This window comes from Ips typographus, linkage group LG11, assembly GCF_016097725.1.
Source record: "Ips typographus isolate SLU linkage group LG11, UJ_Ityp_2.0, whole genome shotgun sequence".
In the NCBI taxonomy this organism is placed as follows: Eukaryota; Metazoa; Arthropoda; class Insecta; order Coleoptera; family Curculionidae; genus Ips; species Ips typographus.
In genome coordinates, this window is record NC_138432.1 from 4545377 (window position 1) to 4571905 (window position 26529).

General features: G+C 33.6%; 1 protein-coding gene across 5 annotated transcripts in view; it reads right to left on the minus strand.

Annotated features, from left to right (window-relative positions):
• Positions 1 to 26529, minus strand: part of LOC145735122 (1-phosphatidylinositol 4,5-bisphosphate phosphodiesterase epsilon-1-like) — a 119844-nt gene that overhangs the window by 11444 nt on the left and 81871 nt on the right. For 4 of the 5 annotated variants that reach the window (XM_081988879.1, XM_081988882.1, XM_081988880.1 and 1 more), the window contains exons 5-19: positions 24032 to 24177; positions 20453 to 20723; positions 17293 to 17471; positions 17061 to 17244; positions 10704 to 10996; positions 8421 to 8618; positions 7919 to 8072; positions 5030 to 5173; positions 4783 to 4973; positions 4611 to 4727; positions 4258 to 4397; positions 2470 to 2687; positions 2191 to 2418; positions 1913 to 2137; positions 1559 to 1856 (exon numbers count right to left, since the gene is read on the minus strand). In XM_081988879.1, coding sequence (XP_081845005.1) covers positions 1559 to 1856; positions 1913 to 2137; positions 2191 to 2418; positions 2470 to 2687; positions 4258 to 4397; positions 4611 to 4727; positions 4783 to 4973; positions 5030 to 5173; positions 7919 to 8072; positions 8421 to 8618; positions 10704 to 10996; positions 17061 to 17244; positions 17293 to 17471; positions 20453 to 20723; positions 24032 to 24177 — 2986 coding nt within the window. Of the gene's footprint in view, positions 1 to 1558; positions 1857 to 1912; positions 2138 to 2190; positions 2419 to 2469; positions 2688 to 4257; positions 4398 to 4610; positions 4728 to 4782; positions 4974 to 5029; positions 5174 to 7918; positions 8073 to 8420; positions 8619 to 10703; positions 10997 to 17060; positions 17245 to 17292; positions 17472 to 20448; positions 20724 to 24031; positions 24178 to 26529 lie in introns of those variants that run through there. The other variant, XM_081988883.1, reaches the window with a different exon arrangement.

Consider the following 26529-nt stretch of genomic DNA (forward strand, 5'->3'; position numbering starts at 1 on the left):
AGTAATGAATACCATCAAGAGAAGAAAGCTTGAGTATTTCACATAGAATGAAGAAGGACTTGGAAGTAATGAATACCAAGTTTTTCTTCATTCTATCGATCACTGTCCTGTTGGTCACTCTGTCCATCCATGATATTTTCAGCATCTTCCTACACATTTCGAAGGCTTTGACTTTTCTTTGTGTTGTCTCGGTTAATATCCATTATTCCATCCCGTAGAAAAGAATATTGGGAGAGCAGATTGATGTCGATGTTGAGGTTGTGTTTACACTCTATTCTTTATATTGCTTTCTTTATTCTACACCTGTGAGTAATCCCAAATATCATTGCTACTCTCTCTATTGGTGTATTGTTGATTGTTAAGCCGTAACCATCAGCTTCTCTACTGATTACCATGAATTTGGTTTAATAATTAGTTCTTGTAAGTCGTTCCAAAACCACTGTATCATCTGCATCACCAGCAAAATTCCTATATGTCAATACTCTCCAGGGCTACAGGATACAATCTTGTCTGACTTCTCGAAGGATGTTTACTGTGTTGGTTTGTTCTGCCATAGTAGCTGATTCCAGTAAAGGTTTTGGATGATTCTTAGATCTTTATCATCCATCCCCGTATTCATCAAGACGTCTCTCATCTTTTCGTGTTTTTTTTTAACGAACGCCTTCTGGTAGTCTATGTAAAACAGGCAAAAATGTCACAGTTCATATCCCTACAGCGCTGGACAGAAAATTTGGCTCTCTGTTTCTCTGGTAACGTTATCAATTCAGAGATAAGCCATTCTTTCGGAATGTTCCCAGTATTATAGATTTTATTAAAAATACCAGTAAGGAATGTGATGGACTCATCGTCAAGAAGCCTGAGGTATTCCGAATGTACTCCATAGGTCCTGGAGCCTTCGAACTGGAACTTCCTCTCTCATGATGTCAGATATGGACTCAGCCTGAATGGAGGTTGAAAAACAACAGCTCTCCTACATCATTTACAAGCTTTCCCACATTCTTGTTTTTCTTCTCTCACTTTTGTACATTGAACTGAAAACCTCTGATTTCCTGACATTTCTCATCTAAATCTTTTTGATTGGCTTCATATATTTTTCTCTGTATAATCTTTGTTAAATTTCTTCTGTCATTCATGATTTATGTTTCGTTCCATCATTCTTCATCTTTGACATTAATTGTGGTTTCAGCAAGTGTCATTATTAGTTCTTCTGTGTTTTCAGTTTCCTCCGCAATCAGTCTGCATTTGCCGTTGATGTCCTTCTTTACTTGGTTCCTTACTTTGTCGTCAAATATGTTTCTATATCTTCAATTTATTAAAATATAATCTCTATGGTTTCATCTGCTCTTGGAGATGTCCAAGTGTATAGTCGTCTGTCTATGTGTTTCACCGGGTGTTTTCCTGCCTATTTTGGTATTCAATTCACCCATAAAGATAACGATTTCTTGTTTAGGGAGTTTATAAGATCTTTCCTTTTCACAACAAACGGTTACAATTAAATGGAAACAATAATATGAATTTAAAACTTTTTCTAAGAAAACAGTTAATCTAAATCTCTTACCATCAATATTATCATCATCATCCTCATCATCATAGTCGTCATCGCTGAAATCATCGTTAAACGAACTCGAACTAGCGTTACTAACAATAGAACTAGTTCGTCCAGGAGCTGAATGCCTGACACCTCCTGGTCTAATTGGAGTGGACACCACCGCAAAAGGTGGAGGAATCTCCATGGAGAGTTTTTTATTTTTAATTAAAATCCGATTCCTTAATTGTTCTGGAGAGGGTAGTGAAGGTTCTTCGCTGTAGTCGGTTTCAAAGAGGAAATTGGTGACTAGTCGATCACCAAAAATTCTCTGGAAATTTTTTATTTTTTGGGTCATGTTAAGACTCAGCTGTACAGGTTAGTTACTTGGAAAATGTGGGCCATCCTGGACTGTTGTGGTAATGAACAGTGATTTTCTATTGACAGTATTACTGGATATGGTGAAGTGACAAAAGCGTTTTTGTTGATAGTCTCCACAACTGCGGTAAATGGGATTTTAGTGGTGAAGGTGTGTCCATGGTAAATCATTGGATAACCATCCTCCCCATCCCAGCAATCCAGTTCTACACAACGGCAACCTGACAGTAAAACCTGGAAAACTAGAATAGCAACCAACCTTAAAATTAATTTACAATAAGTTTTACCTGGCTGTAAAGTTCTATAGATGATTCCCCTTTCAGTTGATGACCAGTCAAATAAGTGTTATGAGAGGATGCAATGTAGTAAGTCGATAAAGGTCTTCGCATTTCTTCTTCTAAAGGAACTTCACATTCAGGAGTAAAAGCGTAATTGTCTTTGTCCATCAAATATCGAGCAAATCCCTCAAAGGACAAACAGTGTTGGGCTCGAAGGGTTGCATCAGGTTCATGCCGCTAAATTTCAAAGTTAAGTCTAGTTTAATTTGACGATAACTCCGATCTTACATTAATCAAATCCTTAATTTCGTCCACTGTTTTATTCTCCATTTGTCTGGTTTCCAGGAATTTAGTAAACGTGGACAAAGTGATGACTTGGGAGTTGTTAGTGTCTATTCCGGCACAATTAGTGAAAATACTTGCAGCAGCGATGGCGTCAAATAGCTTTTTTTGTGAGTTGACCATTTGGCCCTCTATGTCTTGTCTAGTGTTTCTGGTCAATAATCCTTAAAAATTGGAAGAAAGATATATAAAACTAATATTTTTTAACATACAGATTGTTCCAAAAAATACAAGACAAACTGGTTTCAAAAGAAGGTTTTAGATTAAATTATTAATATTACTCATTTAAATTCTGGTTTCAAACCTCCACCTGTATCATAGCTAAGACAACATACAGGATAGAAGAAATTATTGAAAAAAATGAACTAAAACAAGTTTTTTTTTTTGGAAGTCTTGCAGATCGTGACAGTGAAGTTTTGGTATTTCTGAGGCAACCATAGAATGTAAGGGACTTTTCTGAGAATAGTCAGAAAACGTTTCGATAAAATTAAACTTTCTACAAACTTCAATATACCAAGCAACTTTTACCAAAAATGAACTAAAACAAAAGGTCTTGCAGACTGTGACAGTGAAGTTCTGGTATTTCTGAGACAACCATAGAATATAAGGAACTTTTTTGTGAATAGTCAAGACATTCTCCATTAAAACTAAATTTTCTACAACCTTTAATATACCAAGCAAATTTTACCAAAAATGAACTAAAACAAATTTGGTTTTTTTGGAGATGTTGCAGACTGTGATAGTAAAGTTCTGGTATTTCTGAGACAACCATAGAATATAAGGAACTTATCTGAGAATAGTTAGGACACTCTCCATTAAAACTAAACTTTCTACAACCTTCAATATACCAAGCAAATTTTACCAAAAATGAAGTAAAACAAATTTGGTTTTTTTGGAGATGTTGCAGACTGTGATAGTAAAGTTCTGGTATTTCTGAGACAACCATAGAATATAAGGAACTCATCTGAGAATAGTCAGGACACTCTCCATTAAAACTAAACTTTCTACAACCTTCAATATACCAAGCAAATTTTACCAAAAATGAACAAAAACAAATTTGGTTTTTTTGGAGATGTTGCAGACTGTGATAGTAAATTTTTGGTATTTCTGAGACAACCATAGAATATAAGGAACTTTTTTGTGATTAGTCAGGACACTCTCCATTAAAACTAAACTTTCTACAACCTTCAATATACCAAGCAAATTTTACCAAAAATTAACTAAAACAAATTTGTTTTTTGTGGAGATGTTGCAGACTGTGATAGTAAAGTTCTGGTATTTCTGATATAAGGAACTCATCTGAGAATAGTCAGGATACTCTCCTGAGAAATTTGGAAAAATAGAGTTTTTTGGAGGTATTTGCAGATCGTGACAGTGTTACTAAAACAAGAATTATTTTCAAAGCTCTGGGTTGTATACTAGCCCACCTTTTCGTTAAAATATTACACAATAATTCCAAATAGGTCTTAAAAAAAATAGCAAAGCCTTGATTTGAACCTGAACCTTTAGAAAAACGCTTTTTCTTGGTTTATCCACATTTTTGTGGCTCATTTGCACAACCTAAAAAAAACTAATCATAATTGCTAAGCAAAGTAAATTTAAACTGGTGGGTAATTTAGAGATTTATGAAAATGCGAGACGAACAAAGAATTTGATCCCGGTACAGGTTTAAACGACAAATTAAAATTGCAAAACCAGGAAAGTCGTTGTTAAACCCTGAAATATGGTACTTACCAAATTTTGTGGGTTTCCTCGAATGCTGGTCCGAAGACTTCGATTTGACTCCGTTTATCTTAGTAGTATTCACAGCCATACTTCTATAAGATATTGCTAACTGTTCGAATAAATCTCTGAGATCTTTTCGAATTAATAAACTGGAAATTAGAACAAAGGGTCATTAAAACGCTAGACATAAAAGGGGTCAGAGGGCTAATTAACTGCTTAAGAGTTATAAATGTTTAGCCGGTTATTTCGGGATATGCGGTTCTTGGGGTCAAAAGATAGATAGAGGCTTATAGAGCCCTTAAAGCTTATCGACTTTGAATAATTAATTAAGGGTAAGGGTTTTTGCTGCCTTTTTCGCTTACCTAAACGAGCGAAATAACGTAACAAAGTCTACAAAATCTAGCTGAGTATCGTACAAAATTGAGCCAACCCTTGGATGTCTGCCATGCCACAGGTGCTCAGTAGATCCATGTCGATCCCTTAAAAACACACCCATCAGTTATGAGTACAGAAAAACCACAAAACAACACTAACCTATCATATTTAGTTTGACTAACTGACGTATAAGCTAACTGGCCTAAACTATGATGTCTGGCAACATCGGGCTGATGATCACCACCAAAAGTTGTGGGTGTGGATTGCCTATGTTGCGCTTGGTTCCTCCAGTAACTACTTTCCATGCACATTGTTGCCGGCTCAACAAAAGAGGATTTCAAACTTTTATCCTTAATGTTAAGTCATAGTGATTAATAAATAGTCAAAGCAGAAACACCAAACTTACCTTGCTGACTTTAAAAGCTTGATTGCTCAAAATTTGCTTTTTCTTGATTTTCATCGAGACTTCTCTTCTTAGACCGGAAGTTTCGCCTGATTGGTTGCTACCCGATTTGGTGCCTGCTAGTGACCAATCACGACCACCGAATGACTGAAATAAATTAGTTTCAATTATCTACGAGTGTTTTAACGTCAAAAACTTAAAAGATTTCCAATTTTAACTAAATTGGTGTCTGGCCACAGACTGGCAAAGCACTTAATCAATCAATTTTTTTTTTACTTTTTTAGTGTTGCTTTTAACCGTTCCAGTGGTGAGAATCTGAACAATTTACCTTTATCATCGTTATGTCACTCGTACAAATTAATTCAGTTCAAATTAATCAGAGGAATATGTCCAGCTATTGGCCATTACCCTTAAAATGTCAATATCACGTGAGCATTCAACCAATAAAAGCCAACAATTTCCGATTTTCAGTTTCGAAACCAGTTTGAAATTGCCTATACGAACAGTCGACGTTTTGTGATAATTTATTGCATCCTCAGGATGCTTAGTAGAAACTACATGAAATGTTCAAAAAATAACGATTTTAATTGATGAAAGAAGAGAGAGTGTATGATTGAAAATACCTATAAAGCTTTTAAAGTGAAAATAGTATATTATTCAACGAGCAGATAGCTATTACTCACGCAGATAAAGTTGTGGTAAATCATTGAGTGAGTAATAGTTATTACATGCGTGTAGAATATTATACTTTTCCTACTACTGTGGTAAGTTAATTTGTCAAAAATCAATGTAAATTGAGTCACACTGATTTTGTTACTTTTCATGTTTTATTGTTTTGTACCTCCATGGGATAGAATTTGACATTTTCCAGGTTTAGGACAGAACTGTATAATTGACCGCCAAATGTCTTAACTGTCAAAATTTATGAGTGGGATAAAGCTATGAACTTTACTGGATTTTAAGAGTGTTTTTTTTGAAAAATTAAGTCAGAAACACACAACCAAGTGTTATAAATGCTAAAAATGTACTGATGAATGTATAAAGTGCATTCAAGCAAAGTCAAACTTATTTCCTTACTTTTTAAGTATGTTTCATTGTTTTGTAGCTCCATGGGATTGAACTTGACAGTTTTTAGGTTTATAACAGAACAAACTAACCTGCAATTGATGGTAAAATGTCATAACTGTCAAAAAGTCATTCATAAAGCTATAAAATACGTTTGATACAGTTTATACTGATTTTACTGGATTTTAAGAGTGTGTTGTGGTTTTACAGCTTTATGGGAAGGACGGTTGTCATATTTATAGTTGTCATAAAAATATACTAAATTCAAGTCAGAAACAGTCAAATATTACAAATGCACTGATGAAGCTATAAAATGCATTCAATCAAAGTAACACAAATTGTCTTACTTTTCAAGTATATTTCGTTGTTTTATACCTCTATAAGATTGGTTTTGACAATTTTCAGGTTTAGAACAGAATAACAGACATAGCAATATTGATAGTCAAATATCATCTATCAAAATATGACGTAATAATGTAATAGAGAGGAAAATCAAGGTTTAGGAGATTATTTGCACTTTAATCTTGATTGTTTATACGTAATTTAAAAGTGAATAAAAAATACTAAAAAATCGCGTTAAAACAAATTTTCTAGCTTTTCGCGTTTTTGAGATATTTCGATTCAAAAATTGTGTCACATTTTTAGACTTTTCAGCATTGTTGCTTTGAGGTTTGAAGTTTTGTGACGCTGTTATTTACACTTCAATCTCCATTTTTTTATATGTCATTAGAAAGTGGATGAAAAGTGCTACAAAATGGCATTTGATCGAATTTTCTAACTTTTTTCGTTTTTGAGGTATTTTAATTCAAAAATTGTGTCACTTTTTGAGATTTTTCAGCATTGTTGCCAGGTTTGAACTCTTGTGACGCTATTATTTAACGCTTCATCTTGACATTTTTATGTAGTTGTAAAGAGAATGAAAAATGCTACAAAATGACGTTTGAACGAATTTTCTAGCTTTTGGCGTTTTTCAGATATTTTAATTCAAAAATTGTGTCACTTTTTGGGAATTTGCAATTCGATTTAAACAGGGATGAAGGTAAAAAATGTAAAGTCTAGCTCACGTGACTAAGAAATAGTAATTTTTGAACTGGCAACACTGTAAAGGCACGGTGACACTTGCCAAAAACAGTCACGTGACCATAAAAAAGTGTAATTTGAGTAGTAAAAATTCGTTAAATTTAAGTTTAGTTAGTAATGAAAGCTCAAATTATAAAAGACAAATCACGTAAGATTAAAAATGCAATTTTTGAGCTGGCAACCTTGTACAAGCTAAGTGACATTAGTCACAAACAGTCACGTGACTATAAAAATGTAAATTAAACTGCACAAATGTGCGAAATCCGATTTAAACTGTCAAATGATAATTTTTGAAGTGGCAACACTGTAAAAGCCCGGTGGCACCTGTCAAAAACCGTCACGTGACCAGAAAAATGCAGTATGTACTGTAAAAATTCGCAAAATTTTTGTTTAGACAGTAATGAAAGCTAAAATGATAAAAGACACGTCACGTGCCGATTTAAACAGTGATGCAGGCAAAAATTGTTAATTCACGTCACCAAAAAAATGGTAATTTTTGAACTGGCAACATTGTAAATGCACGTGACTTTAACAATTCAATAAGAAGTAATTTTGATTTTAAGTGACCTGAACGATTTGCTTCTAACAATGTTGCGGCCAAGCCCAAAACATTGATATTTCCAAAACTATAGGAAGTTTTACCGATTTTTCGGTTATTAGTCATCTTCAATTTATTTAATCACAGACATTTCATAAATTTTCAGCTTGAAAATTGTATTAAAAAAGCCAAATTTTTGGTTAACTTACCCTTATTGCATCAGCTGCCAAAGGTCCACAACAGTACCCATCCTCATGGTACAATTGCAAGTATTGTTCCCTTAACCATAGCAATCGTTTATCACAGAGATTATTAAGCCTAGATATGCCACGAATCAACCAGCATAATCCACTGTACCAAACCCTAAAAAAGTTTGTTAATTTAACTTATTACAATGGAAAAGTTGCTCATAACTGGTTGGAGTATGACGCTCACTTTATTATAACAATTTCCGGAAGCTGAAAAGTTTTGCTGAACATTCTTTTTGAAAACAATAATTATTTTAAAGGAATACTAAACAAGCCAGATTACAGGAAGATTTATTCTGGAGTTGCACTAATAACTTTTGTAGGCGAAATTGCAAACTTTAGAAAAACTTTTAGAGCAAGTTAATTTCGCCCGCGAAAGTTCCAACACCGAATCTGCGAGTTTTAATTGGTTGAAGGGAGGGAAAAGTTTGAATTTTAATGCCAAAGATTGCTTAATACTTGCCTACATTCAGCTGGTGGACAGACCACGTAGAGCAGTCTGTTATCGCTAAGGCCATTACCATGCAAAATGGTAAAAGCGCACTCGTTTCCCGGTTCGTGGTTTAAACCGTAACGTCGTGCCACCGTAGCCAATTCACTGTCTTTGTCCGCGTCTCTTCCGCCTAGGTGCACTTCTTTGATGGACATCAAGTCCAGAAACCTTTAAACGACCCTTGCATTTATGTTACAGCTACATTTTCGATTCCATTTTATAATAAGAGATCTTTGAACCTTTGCAGTCAAATGCAGGAAATGTTCAGCAAACGCAAAACTACTTCTATTACAGTAAAATGAATTTTCAACAATAACATAATAAAAACTAAGAAAGCATTTCTGTTTATCCCAAAACCAAATGAGAGATGGTCGACTTGACTACCAAAATTTGGGTCACTCTGTATAACAAAGTTTACTTTGTTTTATCAGAGTTTTTGGTCCTATTTTTTTATTTTTAGTAATTTACTTCAAGCTTTTTTTCTTCGCTTTTAGTGTTTTCTTAACTTTGAATTAGTTTTTCAAATCACTTTTTTTTTGACTAAAATTTTTACCATGAATAACTCTGTTATTTAATATGTGCGCTTTGTAACCATACAGGGTGGTCAAATAAGGATTTCAAGAGCTACAAATTGACATATTGCAACACTCTGTAACTGTGCAAATAATCGAGTTATGTACTGTTAAAGTGCAAACCATTAAATTGAAACTTCAATTCAGACCAAACTGCCTTTACCATGAATAACTCTGTTATTTGACATGTGCGCTTTGTAATCATACAGGGTGGTCAAATAAGGATTCCAAGAGCTACAAATTAACATATTGCATCACCCTGTAACTGTGCAAATAATCGAGTTATGGACTGTTAAAGTGCACACCATTAAATTGAAACTTCAATTCAGACCAAACTGCCTTTACCATGAATAACTCTGTTATTTGATATGTGCGCTTTGTAACCATACAGGGTGGTCAAATAAGGATTTAAAGAGCTACAAATTGATATATTGCATCACCCTGTAACTGTACAAATAATCGAGTTATGCACTGTTAAAGTGCAAACCATTAAATTGAAACTTCAATTCTGAACAAACTGTCTTTACCATGAATAACGCTGTTATTTGATATGTGCGCTTTTGTAACCATACAGGGTGGTCAAATAAGGATTTAACGAGCTACAAATTGACATACTGCATCACCCTGTAACTGTGCAAATAATCGAGTTATGAACTGTTAAAGTGCAAAGCATTAAATTGACACTTCAATTCAGACCAAACTGTCTTTACCATGAATAACTCTGTTATTTGATATGTGCGCTTTGTAACCATACAGGGTGGTCAAATAAGGATTCCAAGAGCTACATACTGTTATATTGCATCACTCTGTAACTGCTCAAATAATTGAGTTATGGATTGTTAAAGTGCAAACCATTAAATTGAAACTTCAATTCTGAACAAACTGTCTTTACCATGAATAACTCTGTTATTTGATATTTGCGCTTGTGTAACCATACAGGATGGTCAAATAAGGACTTCAAGAACTACAAATTGACATATTGCATCACCCTGTAACTGTGCAAATAATCGAGTTATGGACTGTTAAATTGCAAACCATTAAATTGAAACTTCAATTCAGACCAAACTTCTGGTGACATTTTACAGGATCAGAATCCACTAATGCCATTCTGGCGTTTTTGACCTACAAAAGCGGTTTGAGAGCTTCTTGTAATACTTTCTAAACTCAGAAGACAGTTTGGTGACATTTTGGTGTTTCTGAGATGCAAAAAACTGCTTGAAAGCTTCTAGTGACTTTTTTAAGGATCAGAAGACAGTTTTGTATCAACTAATACCAATTTAGAGTTTCTGAGTTGCAAAAAAACTTCAAAACAAATTTTACGGAGGGATAAACCATGCTCAAAATCATCCTGTAGCTCAAAACAAGGGCAGCAGGGGAAATTACGATTACTCTATCGTTCTTTTTACAAAAATCAAGCACAGGTTTGTTCTCGAAAACCACATTATTCTAGCATCTGCTAGTTTTGGTGATACCTCGTAAAACCATCGCATTTGAGACACCCTGTACATGTTTACTAGATATATTTTTGTCGATGGATAACCAATGCAATGGCTTTTCTAATGTTATGGCTACCTTGCTATATTCTGCCTAATTCATTCAAATTTAGGGTTTTGCTAGCATTCATTTCAACACAAAAATCAATATCTTACTTGATAATACAGGATAATATAAACTTACTTACCCATCGTCCAAAGTTGTCATAGTACTTTGTTCGCCGGTACTCTGTAATGCCAGTTTGGTCAACAGTCCGGGTGCTAAAGTATCTTCCGGGTTGAAACTCAAATTAAAGTCCTGGGAAAATGGATCGCTGTCGCTGGTATTTCCTGCTTTCAAAGCCGACCAACTGGGTCGTACCCATGTGAGTACCGTAGACGACCGGTCTAAACGCAGATACAGGAACGTACCCTTTATGGTGGAGGGAGTTTGGTTTTCCTGGCCCTCCCATAGTACCACAGTACTACCATGATGCAGAATCTGAGAATTGGATTTTTAATCTGATTATTTATGTAACCTAATAAAAATTACTTAGTAAAACACATTTTAAGTATATCAAACAAAAACTATGTAGATTAAGGCATTTTATCACATTTCACAGCTTTTAATCCAGTACGAACGATGTAAACTGGCAAAAAAAAGTCTCATAAACATCCCTGATTTATTATACTAAAACAGAGGAAGTGATAAAGAATTAATCACTTACAGCATCCAGGTTAAATTTAGAATAATAGTGGGGAAAACGTTTGCTAAATCTGCACCCCGCAACGCTTTCCTGGGGTTTATTTGTAAACATTTTGAAAATCCAAACAGTGTCGTTTTTGTCCGTTTATGTTGGGAGAAGTTGTGAAACAAACATTGATTTGCATTCAGTTTAGTATTTGGTTATTAAATTCGATTTTCTTTATTAGGATTTCAGCTATTTTTATAAGTTTGTGAATTTCCAATGTAGTTTCTCATCATTGTTTGTTGCAATGGTAAATCCGGTTAAAACTAAATTTGACTTTTATTGATATGATTTTTCTACAATACGATTTATAACAAAGCGCTGTCAAAGTTTGAACTGTAAAAATGACAGTTTGAATAACAAAATTACCCATACAACCCACTTGTACAGACGAATTACATTTTTAAGCACATTTTTGAAATATTCATTAAATTTCTCATTCGACAACCTAGAAAAATAGTACAAAATTTGGAACAGTCAGAGAGGAAGGCGCTGTCAAAATTTGAACTGTAAAAATGACGGATTAAAGGACAATCTACGACAAAAATCCACTTGTAATCACCGGATCACATTTTCAAGTACAGTTATGAAATCCCCATTAAATTTTCTTTCTAATAACCTAAAAAACCACGAATAATTCGGTACAGTCAAAGAGAAAAGCGCTGTCAAAGTTTCAACTGTAATAATGACGGCATAAAAGACACACTGCGACAGAATCGGTTGTAAAACCCACTTGTAGTAGCCGGATGAACTTTTTAAGCAAATTTTTGGTATCTTCATTAAATTTTATATCCAATAACCTCAACAAAATACAAAACAAATCAGTACAGTCAGGTAGGAAAGAGCTGTCGTTTAAAATAACGGTTTGAAGGACAGTCTGCGACAAAATCTTCTGTAAAACCCGCTTGTAGTATCCGGATTACATTTTTAAGCACATTTTTGAAATCCTCATTAAATTTACTATGGAGTCACCAAAAAAAAACACAAAAAAAAAGGTACAGTCAGAGAGAAAAGCGCTGTCAAAATTTGAACTGTAAAAATGACGGTTTAAAGAACAGACTGTTACAAAATTGCTTGTAAAACCCACTTGTAGTAACCGGATCAACTTTTTAAGCACATTTTTGGAAACCTCATTGAATTTCCTATTCAATTACCTAAAAAAACACGGACAAACTTGCTAGAGAAAGGGAGAGAAGCACTGTCTAAATTTGAAATGTAAAAGTGACGGTTTAAAAGACAGTCTGCGACATCGTCTTTAAAACTCATTTAAAGTGACTGAATCATATTTTCAAACACATTTTTGGAATCCTTATTAAATTTCCTATCTGGAAACCTAAAACACTAAACAAACCGGTACAGTCAGGTAGGAAACGACTGTCAAAGTTTGAACTGCAAAAATGACGGTGTATTTAACAGTCAAAGTGATAAATGTACACCAAAAACGCTATTTTCACATGCAACATTCTATTTTCACTCGTGATGGGACTAATCCGGGACACCCACACAAAACGTCGACCCTTATCAACAAAAGGGCTCGCTAAAAACATAAATCATAAATAAAGGCGAGGGCGCAGACGGTTTTAAAATTTAAAAACCCTCTATATTTAGGTTAGGCTGGTGGATTGTTGAAACCGGAGAATCGTAGTAGATCAATAAATGTATAACAAAACACTCATCAGAAAAAAGTGGGTCAAGGTCACTCGCTTTCATGCAGAAAAACCCTCCAGGTTTACGCCCCGCTGAAACCGATATCGGTAATGCATTTTAATCCCCCAGCTCCGGAGGAGGAAATCGTTCTCAGAGTGTGTCCAGATGTGGTTAAATGGGAGAAAAGTTGGCTCATCATTGCCTTTTAATAATTTCAGTTTTAGAAAAATATCATTTTCTTTTCCGGTTGTTGAGATATTTTGAAAAAACACACGGCGGGCAAGTCTATTTTTGGACATAGTTTCTGCATCGTATCAGTTAATCGGAAATTACTCGCTTATTTGAAACACACAGTATAAACACCTCATAGAACCGTAGATAGCCAATGAAGAGGGCTATCACGTGACGTTGAGCAGGCGCGGATACGTTGTCCGGTTTGACCGCTAGGTGGCGTCAAAATTCGTTATTTAGTTTAGTACTTTTTTGAAAATATCTCCAAAACTATTCAACTTACAAACTTGAAATTTTTATTATACACGTGTCTCGATAAGACACAACTTTTATTATATACACAATTTTCTTATAAAATGCTCGGTTTGACTGTAAAAAAATAAAAACCTTTTTTTTCCAATCATTTCAAGGGGGTACCCAAGCAAATTTTCGAAAAAATTTTAAAATTTTTAAATCAACTTTGACCGGACCAATACTTTTGGGTTGATAGTTGAAAAGTGGCGTAGGATGCTAAAAAGCAATTACGGCCCTTATAAGGAAGCCACGCCCTGAAAGGTACCTGGAAATGACAAAAATCAAAATCATCTCAAAAATGGTACCAGATAGCGTCATTTTGACACTAGAATTGAATTTCTGAAGTCCAAATTAGTCTATAACAGTAATTTCATTGAGATAGTACCAATATGGTGCTTCACAAGGTACCCTAATGTAAAACTGCAAAAAAAACAGTAATTTTGATACAATTTCGGTGCACTTTACCAGAAAATTTGTAATAACTCCTTTATTTGAAACATTCAGAAAAAACACGTCATAGAGATGAAGATAGCTAATGAATAGAGCTATCACGTGACGTTGAGCAGGCGCGACTACGTTGTCCGGTTTGACCGCTAGATGGCGTCAAAATTCGTTATTTAATTTGGCACTTTTTTGTAAATATCTCGAAAACGGTTCAACTGACAAACTTGAAATTTTTATTCTACACGTGTCCTGATAAGACGCAACTTTTATTATACAGGGTAATTCAAATTCGACCCTCACCATTGGGATCTCGGAAACTATAAGAGATACGAGAAAGTTTAAATTGGGGCAAAGTTGCGCAATTTAAAGCTCAACCAAATGCTGTTTTAAAAATTTTGATTTTCCGAGTACTTCCGAAGATATCCGAAAAAAACTGAAAATTTGATTTTTTGTTTTTATTTATTTCTAATCTTATTTGAAGAGATATTCCAAAACTAAAAGCACCTTTTCATTGCCACTTTTTCCTAGCTATTCGATGATGGATTCAAATTTGCCACACGACGTTTCGTTTTTTGGCAGCCATCATCAACTTTCTTTTTTCTTATGGGCGCCATATTGGATTTTTAGCCCACCAAATAGTACGTTTTATTCTGATTTTAGTGATGTATAATAACTTATGATTTGCTTCATAAATAACAAAATGATTCAATAAAAACTATTTTTACTTTAGTTATTGGCTTTGAGTTAATGGGCCGTTTTAAAAAATGTCATTATTTGACAGTACTTGTCAAACACGATAATTCGGACGATCATTAGAGCTTTTAGAGATTTTATCTTTGTTACCTTTGAGTTAATGAGACGTTTTATGAAGATTACTTGGTAGTACTTGTCACACGCAATTGGCCTGAACATACTTAGTCACAAAGGTGTACACGTGACTTAAACCGGTTTATTCACTCGAAGAGCTTAGGCCACTCGCTACGCTTGTGGACCTAGTTGTTCTTTTCGTGAATAAAAAATGGTTTAAGTCACTTGCTGTATAAATAACTATTAAATCACTCTGAATGACATTCGCTTATTTACAGATGTAAACAAACAAACATCAATGTTACATCTACGGGGCGCGGTGCAAATAATAGAACTGTAATTTTAGTTTTTTTTTTTAATATAAAAAGTCGAAATTTAATAAAATACTGTATAAGACACGTGACTTAAACCGGTTTATTCACTCGAATAAATATGAATGAATAAAAAATGGTTTGTCACTTACTGTATAAATAACTACAAACTTGCACTTAACATTATAAAAAAATTAAATTTGGCAAAAAATGAAGTTCCTAAAATGATGATCTTTCTCTTGGAAACATAAATAAACCTTTTAAGTTAGAGATAATGCTAACAAATCTCTTTTTCTGATTAACCTAAATAGTTCAGCAATGCTTGTATAATAATAACATTTTCTGCGGGGGTTTCTTTTCTAGATACATTTTTAACTATGATTGACGCTCTAATGATCGTCCGAATTATCGTGTTTGACAAGTAGGTACTGTCAAATAATGACATTTTTTAAAACGGCCCATTAACTCAAAGCCAATAACTAAAGTAAAAATAGTTTTTATTGAATTATTTTGTTATTTATGAAGCAAATCATAAGTTATGATACATCACTAAAATCAGAATAAAACGTACTATTTGGTGGGCTAAAAATCCAATATGGCGCCCATAAGAAAAAAGAAAGTTGATGATGACTGACAGAAAACGAAATGTCGTGTGGCAAATTTGAATCCATCATCGAATAGCTAGGAAAAAGTGGCAATGAAAAGATGCTTTTAGTTTTGGGATATCTCTTCAAATAAGGTTAGAAATAAATAAAAACAAAAAATCAAATTTTCAGTTTTTTTCGGATATCTTCGGAAGTACTCGGAAAATCAAAATTTTTAAAACAGCATTTGGTTGAGCTTTAAATTGCGCAACTTTGCCCCAATTTAAACTTTCTCGTATCTCTTATGGTTTCTGAGATCCCAATGGTGAGGGTCGAATTTGAATTACCCTGTATATACAATTTTCTTACAAAATGCTCGGTTTGACTGTAAAAAAATAAAAACCTTTTTTTTCCAATTTTTTCAAGGGGGTTCCCTAACAAATTTTTGAAAAAAATTCAAAATTTTTAAATCAACTTTGACCGGGCCAATACTTTTGGGTTGATAGTTTAAAAGTGGTGTAGGGTGCCAAAAGGCGATTACGGCCCTTATAAGGAAGCCACGCCCTGAAAGATACCTAGAAATGACAAAAATCAAAATAATCTCAAAAATGGTACCAATTAGCGTCATTTTGACATGGGATTTGAGTGTCTGAGGTCCAAATTAGTTTATAACAGGAATTTCATTGAGATAGTACCAATATGGTGCTTTACAAGGTACCCTAATCTAAAACTGCAAAAAACAGTAATTTTCACACAATTTTGGTACACTTTACCATAAAATTGCTAATAACTCGCTTATTTGAAACACTCAGTAGAAACACATCATAAGACCGTAGATAGTCATTGAAGGGGGCTATCACGTGACGTTGAGCACGTACCGCTAAGCTATCCCGTTTGAACGCTAGATGGCGTCAAAGGTGGTCATTTAATTTCGTACTTTTTTGGAAATATCTCGAAAACGGTCTAAATGGCAAACTCTAATTTTCTTATAAAATGCTCGGTTTAGCTGTAAAAAAGGAAAAACTAAAATTTTCAATTTTTTCCTAGGGCATTTATGGCACATTATCAAAAAAAAGTCAAAAAGTTTTATTTAACTTTGACTAGGCATTTTGGAACAGACGGAAAAAGAGTAAAACGCATTTAAAAACCATAAAGTGTTATACATCATTGAATTCGGAATAAAAAGGCACAAATAAATAAAACGTAAAATCAAAAAAAAATCACTTTTTTCCTCATTTAACAAATCTCAAACCGATTTCAAAATCTGTTATCCTGTACACACTGTATTGATCCTCTTTCAGGTATTTTAACCTCATACTCACTAAAATATTACATTTTTTCTGTAGAATATTAAGTTTTTCTGTAGATTTTTTTTTGCATCAATTTTCTTTAATAATGTTTCAGAAAGACAAGAATTCTAGCGTTCATTCTCGTCTTCTTACATATTTTCCATGTTTGCATAACTGTTATGGCAGTTTCTTGTGCAAATATGAACTTACCTGCATAACGTGTTGGTCAATTTTCGTATGAGGAGATGAAAGACAAACAAAACTAACACCATGATCGTGGACTAAAGGTTGTACCGGATGGTAATCGTCCACGTCCACGTCGTATTCACCGTCCAATTCTGCAGTTTGCGGTGGTGACGCTGCCAAAACTCTGGATTCGTTCGGTGTACAAGTCCTGGATTTTCCATTTAAATAGAAATCAAACAAACCAACGAAAACTCACTTCAAATAGTTTATAAGGCTGACAGTGGGACCGAGTCGATTTCTAGTGTGATAGTGTTGATGGCACAATGAAATGTGGTCCATAACCGCTTGGGTGCGATAGATCTTCTCCAGGTTGATTAGTCCCCCGGGTCCAATCTTGGTGAAGTGGTGGTCCTCTCCGTTGTAATCCGATATGAACTAGGTTCAAAAAGTTGGATCAAAACATGGGATTTCCATGGCATTTAAATTATCAAAAATTTCATTTAGTGCGCCCTGTCCGACAGGGCAATCACAGTAAACTTCCCCATTAAAAAAATCATACATTATTTGTATTTGTAAAACCAATTTAAATAATACGAACACAAAAAGTGAAATATTGAATTGAAGTGATAAACAAAAATGGTACATTTGCTATAATATAGGAAAAGTTACTTTAAATCAATCAAAAATACATATTTCCAGGCGTAAACATTATTTACCCAGTCACAGATTGCAAATATCCAGACTGATTTGGATAGCTGTCAAACCCTTTTCTGCTCATATTTTATTACCGTTCTTTGTTCCAGAAATGGTGACAAAAAGAGGTCATATAATTTACAAGAGGGTCTGGAAATGGAACAGTGACGACATGTATAAATGAATGCAAGTTATACAGTGTGGGACGCTTGAATAATTAAACCCTTTTTTTGTCATTTAATTTAAACCAAATTAATATACAGAATGGTCCAGTTTCCATGGCGGAAACTTAAGATGAGTTTGCATTAGAAACTATATTCGAGAAAAGCTTTGTTAAAGAAATACAGGGGGTTAAAGTTTTATTAAATTTTTTAGTTTTTGCTTTATAGTTCTTACAGTTTTAGAGATATTTAGCTCAAATTTGGACTAGATGTATCTTGTCATGCCCTACATAACTGGAATAAAAAAAATACAATTTAAAATTTTTATATAGTTTATAATGCAAACTCCTATTATTTTTCGATTCTCTATCGCTCTCTGAAGTTTCCGGCATGGAAACTGAACCACCCTGTACATATTAAATTTTATGGTGGTTAACATTGCAGAAATTGAGATTCCCATACTTATAGTTATGTATAACTGGAAAGTCAGTTTACTTTAGTCCTACATACATATGGCCCACCATAGATTTTTCTTCATTTTCAATGGTCAAACTTTTCTATTTCACTTATCACAGTTAAAGTGAAATAACGGTTGTTTTTGAAAAAAATTCAGTATATTTCTGGATTTTAACATCAATTTATTGCCTACATACTAAATTTCAGGGCCGTAAACTTAAATTTTAACTAAAATTTGGAAATGTTCAAATCATGTGTGTTTCATTGCATTTCTACTGACATTCCTCCATTTTCATTGGTATTTATTACAGTTTCAGTGAAGTAAGGATTGCTTAAGAAAAAGATTCAGTACATTACTGGATTTTAAGGTCAGTTTATTACCTACAGAAAAAAAAAATCAGGGCCGTAACTTCCAAATTTTGGAAATACTGACTGAATTGTGTTTCATTGCATTTTAACTGACTTTCCTTCCTTTTCAAAGATATTTATCGCAGTTTGAGTGAAGTAGGGTTTTATTATAAAAAAGTACAGTACGACACTGGATTTTCAAGTGTGAATATATTAGATCTTGAAATTAATGTCTTCACAGCAAATTTCAAGATCGTAACCCTCAGATTTCAGAAATACTTACTAAAATTGTGTCTCGTTGCATTTCAAGACTCTTTCCTAAATTTTCAATGTTATTTATAGCAATTTGAGTGAAGCAACGAATGTGAATGAAAAAAATTCAGTACGTCCCTGGATTTTATGATCATTTTACTGAATACACCGCAAATTTCAGGGCCGTAACTTTCATATTTCAAAAGCACTGACTGAAATCCTTTTTGTTGCTTTTCAACTGGCTTCCCTTAATTTTTAATAGTATTTATCACAGTTTGAGCGAAGTAAGGGTTGTTTATAGAAAAAGTGCAATACATCTCTGAATTCTAAAGTCCATTTACTATCTACACAGCAAATTTCAGGGCCGTAACTTCCAGATTCTGAAAATACTAACTAAAAAACGTGTTTCATTGCGTTTCAACTAATTTTCCTTCATTTTTTATGGTATTTTTCACAGTTTAACTGAAGCAAAAGTTGTTTATGAAAACATGCAATACGTCTCTGGATTTTAAGATTATTTTACTGTCTACACAGGAAATTTCAGGGACGTAACTTCCAGATTTTGAAAACATTTTCTGAAACTGTGTTTCATTGCAATTTACCTGATTTTTCTGTAGTTTCAATTCAAAACTTGTAGAACAATCTGACTGAAGCATGTTTGTTCATCCGTGGACTTTAAGGTTAGTTTACCGCCTACACAGCAATTTGAAGGGCCGTATTTCCCAAATTTTAAAAATACTGGCCAAAACTTTATTTTGTTTCATTTTAACTGTATTATAGGTATTTTAAATAACTTTTTGGTACAGTCTGCATACCAGTTTTTTTTTCAAATTTTTCACTCTACAAAGATATTTCTGAAATTCTAACTAACACTTATGAAAAGAGCTATTACGTGCTAAAAACATTGAAGATCCAGAAGATTTCAAGTAAATTAGCTCATCGAAGATGACAGAAACTTGAAATTATCTTTTTCATGAAATATGTCCAAAAACAAGATTTGAAGCTTTTTTGATGAACCAAGATTATTCTTTTGTAACATCTTCAAAAAGAAACTAACTAAGAAAGAATTTAAATTATTAGAAGAAAAATCATAATGTTATAATATGATGAGTGTATAATGATGGGTATTCTGTTACAAACTGAACTAACTGTCTTTCCTGCATATTGTTAAACTGATATCCCATCTCAAAAACAATTAATTCCGCAATTAGTGCCCGCATTAAAACCCTTTCGAAAAGCGCCCTAATTGATTATCAAAAGCGGACTGATAATGAGTTTATTACTTCCAACCGTATTTGACAGGCTGCGTAATACTTTCGGAAAGTCCCGGACAGAATTACGAATTACCCAACAAAAGGGACAAATTTCAATTTTTCAGCTTTGTGATTTCTTATTATATTTCCGAATTACCGGACAGAAAGACGACAGCGTGCCCTTAGGGTGCTTCTTTTCTTTGCAAAAAAAAAACAGTTTGTACAGTTTTTCCTAAAAAACTTTCTCACCTACCACTTGTCTTTGTTGTGCCTGTTCAGCTCTGCTGCTTTTCGGTGGTTTTCCGCACGGATTTCCCGTTTCCGGGATGCTGCTGGCCAATATCTCCCTAAGTTCCCTGAGGAAAGCTCCAAAAAATGGTACCACCGGACATTCGGCCATGGCCAGGGCACGACTGAGGGCTCTGTCGTACTCTGCGGACAGCAAAGCCGCCGACAAGAAGTTGAGGACGGGTAGAGTGTCTTTTTCGGTGATCGACAGCCAAAACGGTTTGAGTTTGTTCGATCTGAAAGAGTTTTGAATTTTTAAGCACAATTTTAGAATCCTTATTAAATTTCCTATCTAATGATTTCAAAAAACGCTACAAAATTTGGTACAGTCAGGGAGAAAAGTGGTGACAAAGTTTGAACTGCCAGAAACACAGTTTGAAAGGACAGTCAGGGATAAAATCGCCTTTAAAACCCACTTGAAGTGAGAAAATTACTGTTTTAAGTTCATTTTTGGAATCCTCATTAGATTTCTTATTTAATAACCTAAAAAAACACTATTAAATTTGGTACAATCAGGGAGAAAAGCGGATCAAAATTTGAAAGGACAGTCAGTGACAAAACCGACTGTAAAGTCCACTTGGAGTGAGAAAATGACTGTTTTAAATATATATTTGAAATCCTCATTAAATTTATTATTCAACAACCTGAAAAAAATTACAAAATTTGGTACAGTCAAGGAGCAAAGCGGTATCAAAGTTTGAACTACAAAAACACAGTTTAAAAGAACAGTCAGGGACAAAATCGCCTGTAAAACTCACTTGAAGTGGGGAAATTACTGTTTTAAGTCCATTTTTGGAATCCTCATTAGATTTCTTATTTAATAACCTAAAAAACGCTATTAAATTTGGTACAATCAGGGAGAAAAGCGGATCAAAATTTGAAAGGACAGTCAGTGACAAAACCGACTGTAAAGACCACTGCTTGGAGTGAGAAAATGACTGTTTTAAATGCATTTTTGAAATCTTTATTAAATTCCCTATCCACTAACCTAAAAAACACTACAAAATTTGGTACAGTCAGGGGGAAAAGTAGTGTCAAAATATGAACTGCCAGAAACACAGTTTGAAACGACAGTCAGGAATAAAATTGCCTCTAAAACCTGCTTGTAGTAAGATAATGACAGTTCTAAGCACATTTTTGGAATCCTCATTAAATTTCCTATTCTAAAACCTGAAGAAACACTACAATATTTGGTACAGTCAGTGAGAAAAGCGGTGTCAAAGTTTGAACTATTAGAAACACAATATGAAAAGATAGTCAGAGACAAAATCGCCTATAAAACCCACTTGCAGTAAGAAAATTATTATTTTAAGCACATTTTTGGAATCCTCATTAAATTTCCTATCCAATAACTGAAAAATACACTATAAAATTTAATACCGTCAGGGAGAAAAGCGGTGTCAAAGTTTGAACTGCCAGAAACACAGTTTGAAACGACAGTCAAGGACAAAATTGCCTCTAAAACCCGCTTGTAGTGAGATAATGACTGTTCTAAGCACATTTTTGTAATCTTCATTAAATTTCCTATCAAACAACATGAAAAAAACATTACAATATCAGGTACAGTCAGGAACAAAAGCGGTATCAAAGTTTGAACTGTCAGCCACACAGTTTGAAAAAACAGTCAGGGACAAAATTGCTTTTGAAACCCACTTAAAATAAGAAAATTAGATTTCTAAGCACATTTTTGGAATCCTCATTAAATTTCCTATCCTAAAACCTGAAAAAACACTACAATATTTGGTACAGTCAGTGAGAAAAGCGGTGTCAAACTTTGAACTGTTAGAAACACAATATGAAAAGATAGTCAGAGACAAAATCGCCTATAAAACCCACTTGGAGTAAGAAAATTATTATTTTAAGCACATTTTTGGAATCCTTATTAAATTTCCTATCCAATAACTGAAAAATACACTATAAAATTTAGTACAGTCAGGGAGAAAAGCGGTGTCAAAGTTTGAACTACCAGAAACACAGTTTGAAAAGACAGTCAGGGACAAAATTGACTGTAAAACCCGCTTGTAGTAAGATAATGACTGTTCTAAGCACATTTTTGTAATCTTCATTAAATTTCCTATGAAACAACATGAAAAAAATATTACAATATCAGGGACAGTCAGGAACAAAAGCGGTATCAAAGTTTGAACTGTCAGCCACACAGTTTGAAAAGACAGTCAGGGACAAAATTGCTTTTGAAACCCACTTAAAATAAGAAAATTAGATTTCTAAGCACATTTTTCGAATCCTCATTAAATTTCCTATCCTAAAACCTGAAAAAACACTACAATATTTGGTACAGTCAGTGAGAAAAGCGGTGTCAAAGTTTGAACTGTCAGAAACACAATATGAAAAGATAGTCAGAGACAAAATCGCCTATAAAACCCACTTGGAGTAAGAAAATTATTGTTTTAAGCACATTTTTGGAATCCTCATTCAATTTCCTATCCAATGAAAAACACACTACAAAAATTTAGTACAGTCAGGGAGAAAAGCGGTGTCAAAGTTGAACTGCCAGAAAGACAGTCAGACAAAACCCACTTGGAGTGAGAAAAAGACCGTTTTAATCACCCTTTGAAAACAATGGTTACTAAATTCAATCATCGACGAAACCCTGTTAAAGGGCAAGTAGTTTCCGCCGGCCTACAACCTTAAATCTGCTGGAGGCCGAAAGAAACCCCTGCCCTTAGAACAGCTTTAGGAGCTCTAGGTAAAGTTCACAAATCCCCAGGTCACAAGTTCCAAAAATTGACACAGTTTTCTGGCTTTGGGATATGGATTTATGCTGCTATTGACAATGGCTAACAATGTTATTATAATGTCGAACTTTAAAGGAAAACATATTTGAAGTTTTCAAATAAGTCAAAAAGGTATTTTCCTGAGTAAAACTGGGTTTTAACGATTTGTGTTAGTTAAAAAATTTAACCAAAAACAGCTAAATTTAAACTAATCCTTGACATTTCCTATTTGAAACTAAAACACGATTTCCAGAGGAAGATTGCCTTTTATGTAAATGCACCTAACGCTTACATGGAAACAATCTTAAAACCGTTTTGCGTCAAACAAAACGTTGACTAGTGTATTTTACACAAAAGCAATTTTCACGACAGGTGAAATTCGACTTTGGCTCGAAAGTCCCTTTTTTTCTAATGGTAAATCTATGGAAACGCGAAACTGTTCCGCTTTTATCAGTTCGCACGAGAGGGGAAACCTATGGAAACTTTAATCGGCAGTTTTCCCATTAAAACGCTGATTTAACTGTTACAGCTTTGGGATGATCTGTGGGAGAAGTTGTTTCCGTTTTATGGGAAAGATTAAAAACGACGTTTACGTGAGAGAGGTCATTAAAGATAATTTGAAGTTTTTCCAAACAACATTAAAAGCTAGGTGTACAAACAAAAACTGAAAAGTTTTCCCATTAAAACTAACGCTAAAATGATAAGGACAAACGTTTGATGGTTTGTTGAATTTTGTTTTTTTCTGTTTGTGATTAAAATCGTTTGTCGCGGTTGAAAATGGAAATTTCATTACAAAAAAAATTACTTACTTGAGTCCTGCAATAATTTCCATGGCTCCATTGAAATTTCCAATGTTCCACGAGGAAAGAGCCACCCGCAGGACGCAGGAAACCACTGCTCGTCTGGCATCGTGGGTGGGCTGCGATATGATCAGTTGTGTTACCCAAGCACTAACCTAAAATAAAAAGAAAATCTGTTTAAAACAAGAAAAAATTTGCATACAAACCACACCACAAATGGGGTAGTACAATAGCACCGAAGAATGAAGAAAAAAGCGTGAGAAAAAACAGGAATTAGAGAAATAATAAATGTTCATTACAAAGTAAAGAACAACGTAAAAAAACAGAAAAAGGGGAACAGAAGAGAGAAAAATCATTTGCTTCGTGTACAGAATCATATAAGTAATACAGCATTAAAAAACACTCTAGAATTAAAAACCATTTAAAAACAGTAGTAAAACGGCAAAGAAGATTTAAGATATCGTAGGACAGGAATTAAAAAAAGAAAATATTTAATGTCTAATTTTTAACTCTAGAAGCGAAGAAACTTAGGAAAGAAACTTAAAAAGGTTATATTTAAAAAAATTCTAGTCATAAACCTAAAAATTGACTTGATAGTTGAATTGCAAGTATCTGAGTCAATATTTAAATTTTAAAACTCAATATCAAAGCTTTTAGGTTAATTTTCAAGCTCAAAATATGAGTTTCCAAGCCAAGACACTTAAAATATGACTTAAAGTGTAATTGTTAAGACTAGAAGCAAAGAATTGATAGTCACAAAGCTAAACATTTACTTAATAGTCTAATTGTAAGTCTCTGAACTAATCATCAATGTTTAAAACTCAATATCAAAGTTATTAGGTCAATTTTCAAGCTCAAACTGTGATAACCAAAGGCAAAGCACGTAAAATATGACTTAAAGTGTAATTTTTAAGACTAGCAACAAAGAATTGATAGTCACAAACCTAAAAATTGACTTAATAGTTCAATTGCAAGTATCTGAGTCAATATTTAAATTTTAAAACTCAATATCAAAGCTTTTAGGTTAATTTTCAAGCTCAAAATATGAGTTTCCAAGCCAAGACACTTAAATTATGACTTAAAGTGGAATTGTTAAGACTAGAAGCAAAGAATTGATAGTCACAAAGCTAAACATTTACTTGATAGTCTAATTGTAAGTCTCTGAGCTAATCATCAAGTTTTTAGATCAATTTTCAAGCTCAAACTGTGATAACCAGAGGCAAAGACACAAAATATGACTTAAAGTGTAATTTTTAAGACTAGCAACAAAGAATTGATAGTCACAAACCTAAAAATTGACTTAATAGTTCAATTGCAAGTATCTGAGTCAATATTTAAATTTTAAAACTCAATATCAAAGCTTTTAGGTTAATTTTCAAGCTCAAAATATGAGTTTCCAAGCCAAGACACTTAAATTATGACTTAAAGTGGAATTGTTAAGACTAGAAGCAAAGAATTGATAGTCACAAAGCTAAACATTTACTTGAAAGTCTAATTGTAAGTCTCTGAGTTAATCATCAATGTTTAAAACTCAATTTTAAAGTTTTTAGATCAATTTTCAAGCTCAAACTATGATAACCAAAGGCAAAGCACATAAAATATGACTTAAAGTGTAATTTTTAATACTAGCAACAAAGAATTGATAGCCACAAACCTAAAAATTGACTTGATAGTTCAATTGCAAGTATCTGAGTCAATATTTAAATTTTAAAACTCAATATCAAAGCTTTTAGGTTAATTTTCATGCTCAAAATATGAGTTTCCAAGCCAAGACACTTAAAATATGACTTAAAGTGCAATTGTTAAGACTAGAAGCAAAGAATTGATAGTCACAAAGTTAAACATTTACTTGATAGTCTAATTGTAAGTCTCTGAGCTAATCATCAAGTTTTTAGATCAATTTTCAAGCTCAAACTGTGATAACCAGAGGCAAAGACACAAAATATGACTTAAAGTGTAATTTTTAAGACTAGCAACAAAGAATTGATAGTCACCAACCTAAAAACTGACTTGGTAGTTCAATTGCAAGTATCTGAGATAATCATCAACGTTTAAAAGTCAATTTTAAAGCTTTTAGGTCAATTTTTAAACTAAAAATGTAAAAATCCATTCAAATTTTCTTGAAATATGACGACTAAGTCTAATTTTTAGAGATAGAAGCAAATAATTGATAGCGACAATATCAAAGCTTTTAAGTAAATTTTCAAGCTCGAAATATGAATTTCCAAGCTAAGACACTTAAAATATGACTTAAAGTGTAATTTTTAATAGTAACAACAACGAATTGATAGTCACAAACCTGAAAATTGACTTGATAGTTCAATTGCACGTATCTGAGGCAATCATCAACGTTTAAAAGTCAATTTTTAAACTGAAAATGTGAAAATCCAAGCGAATACCCTTGAAATATGACTTTAAGTCTAATTTTTAAGGATAGAAGCAAAGAATTGATAGTCACAAACCTGAAAATTAACTTGATAGTACAATTGCAAGTATCTGAGTCAAAT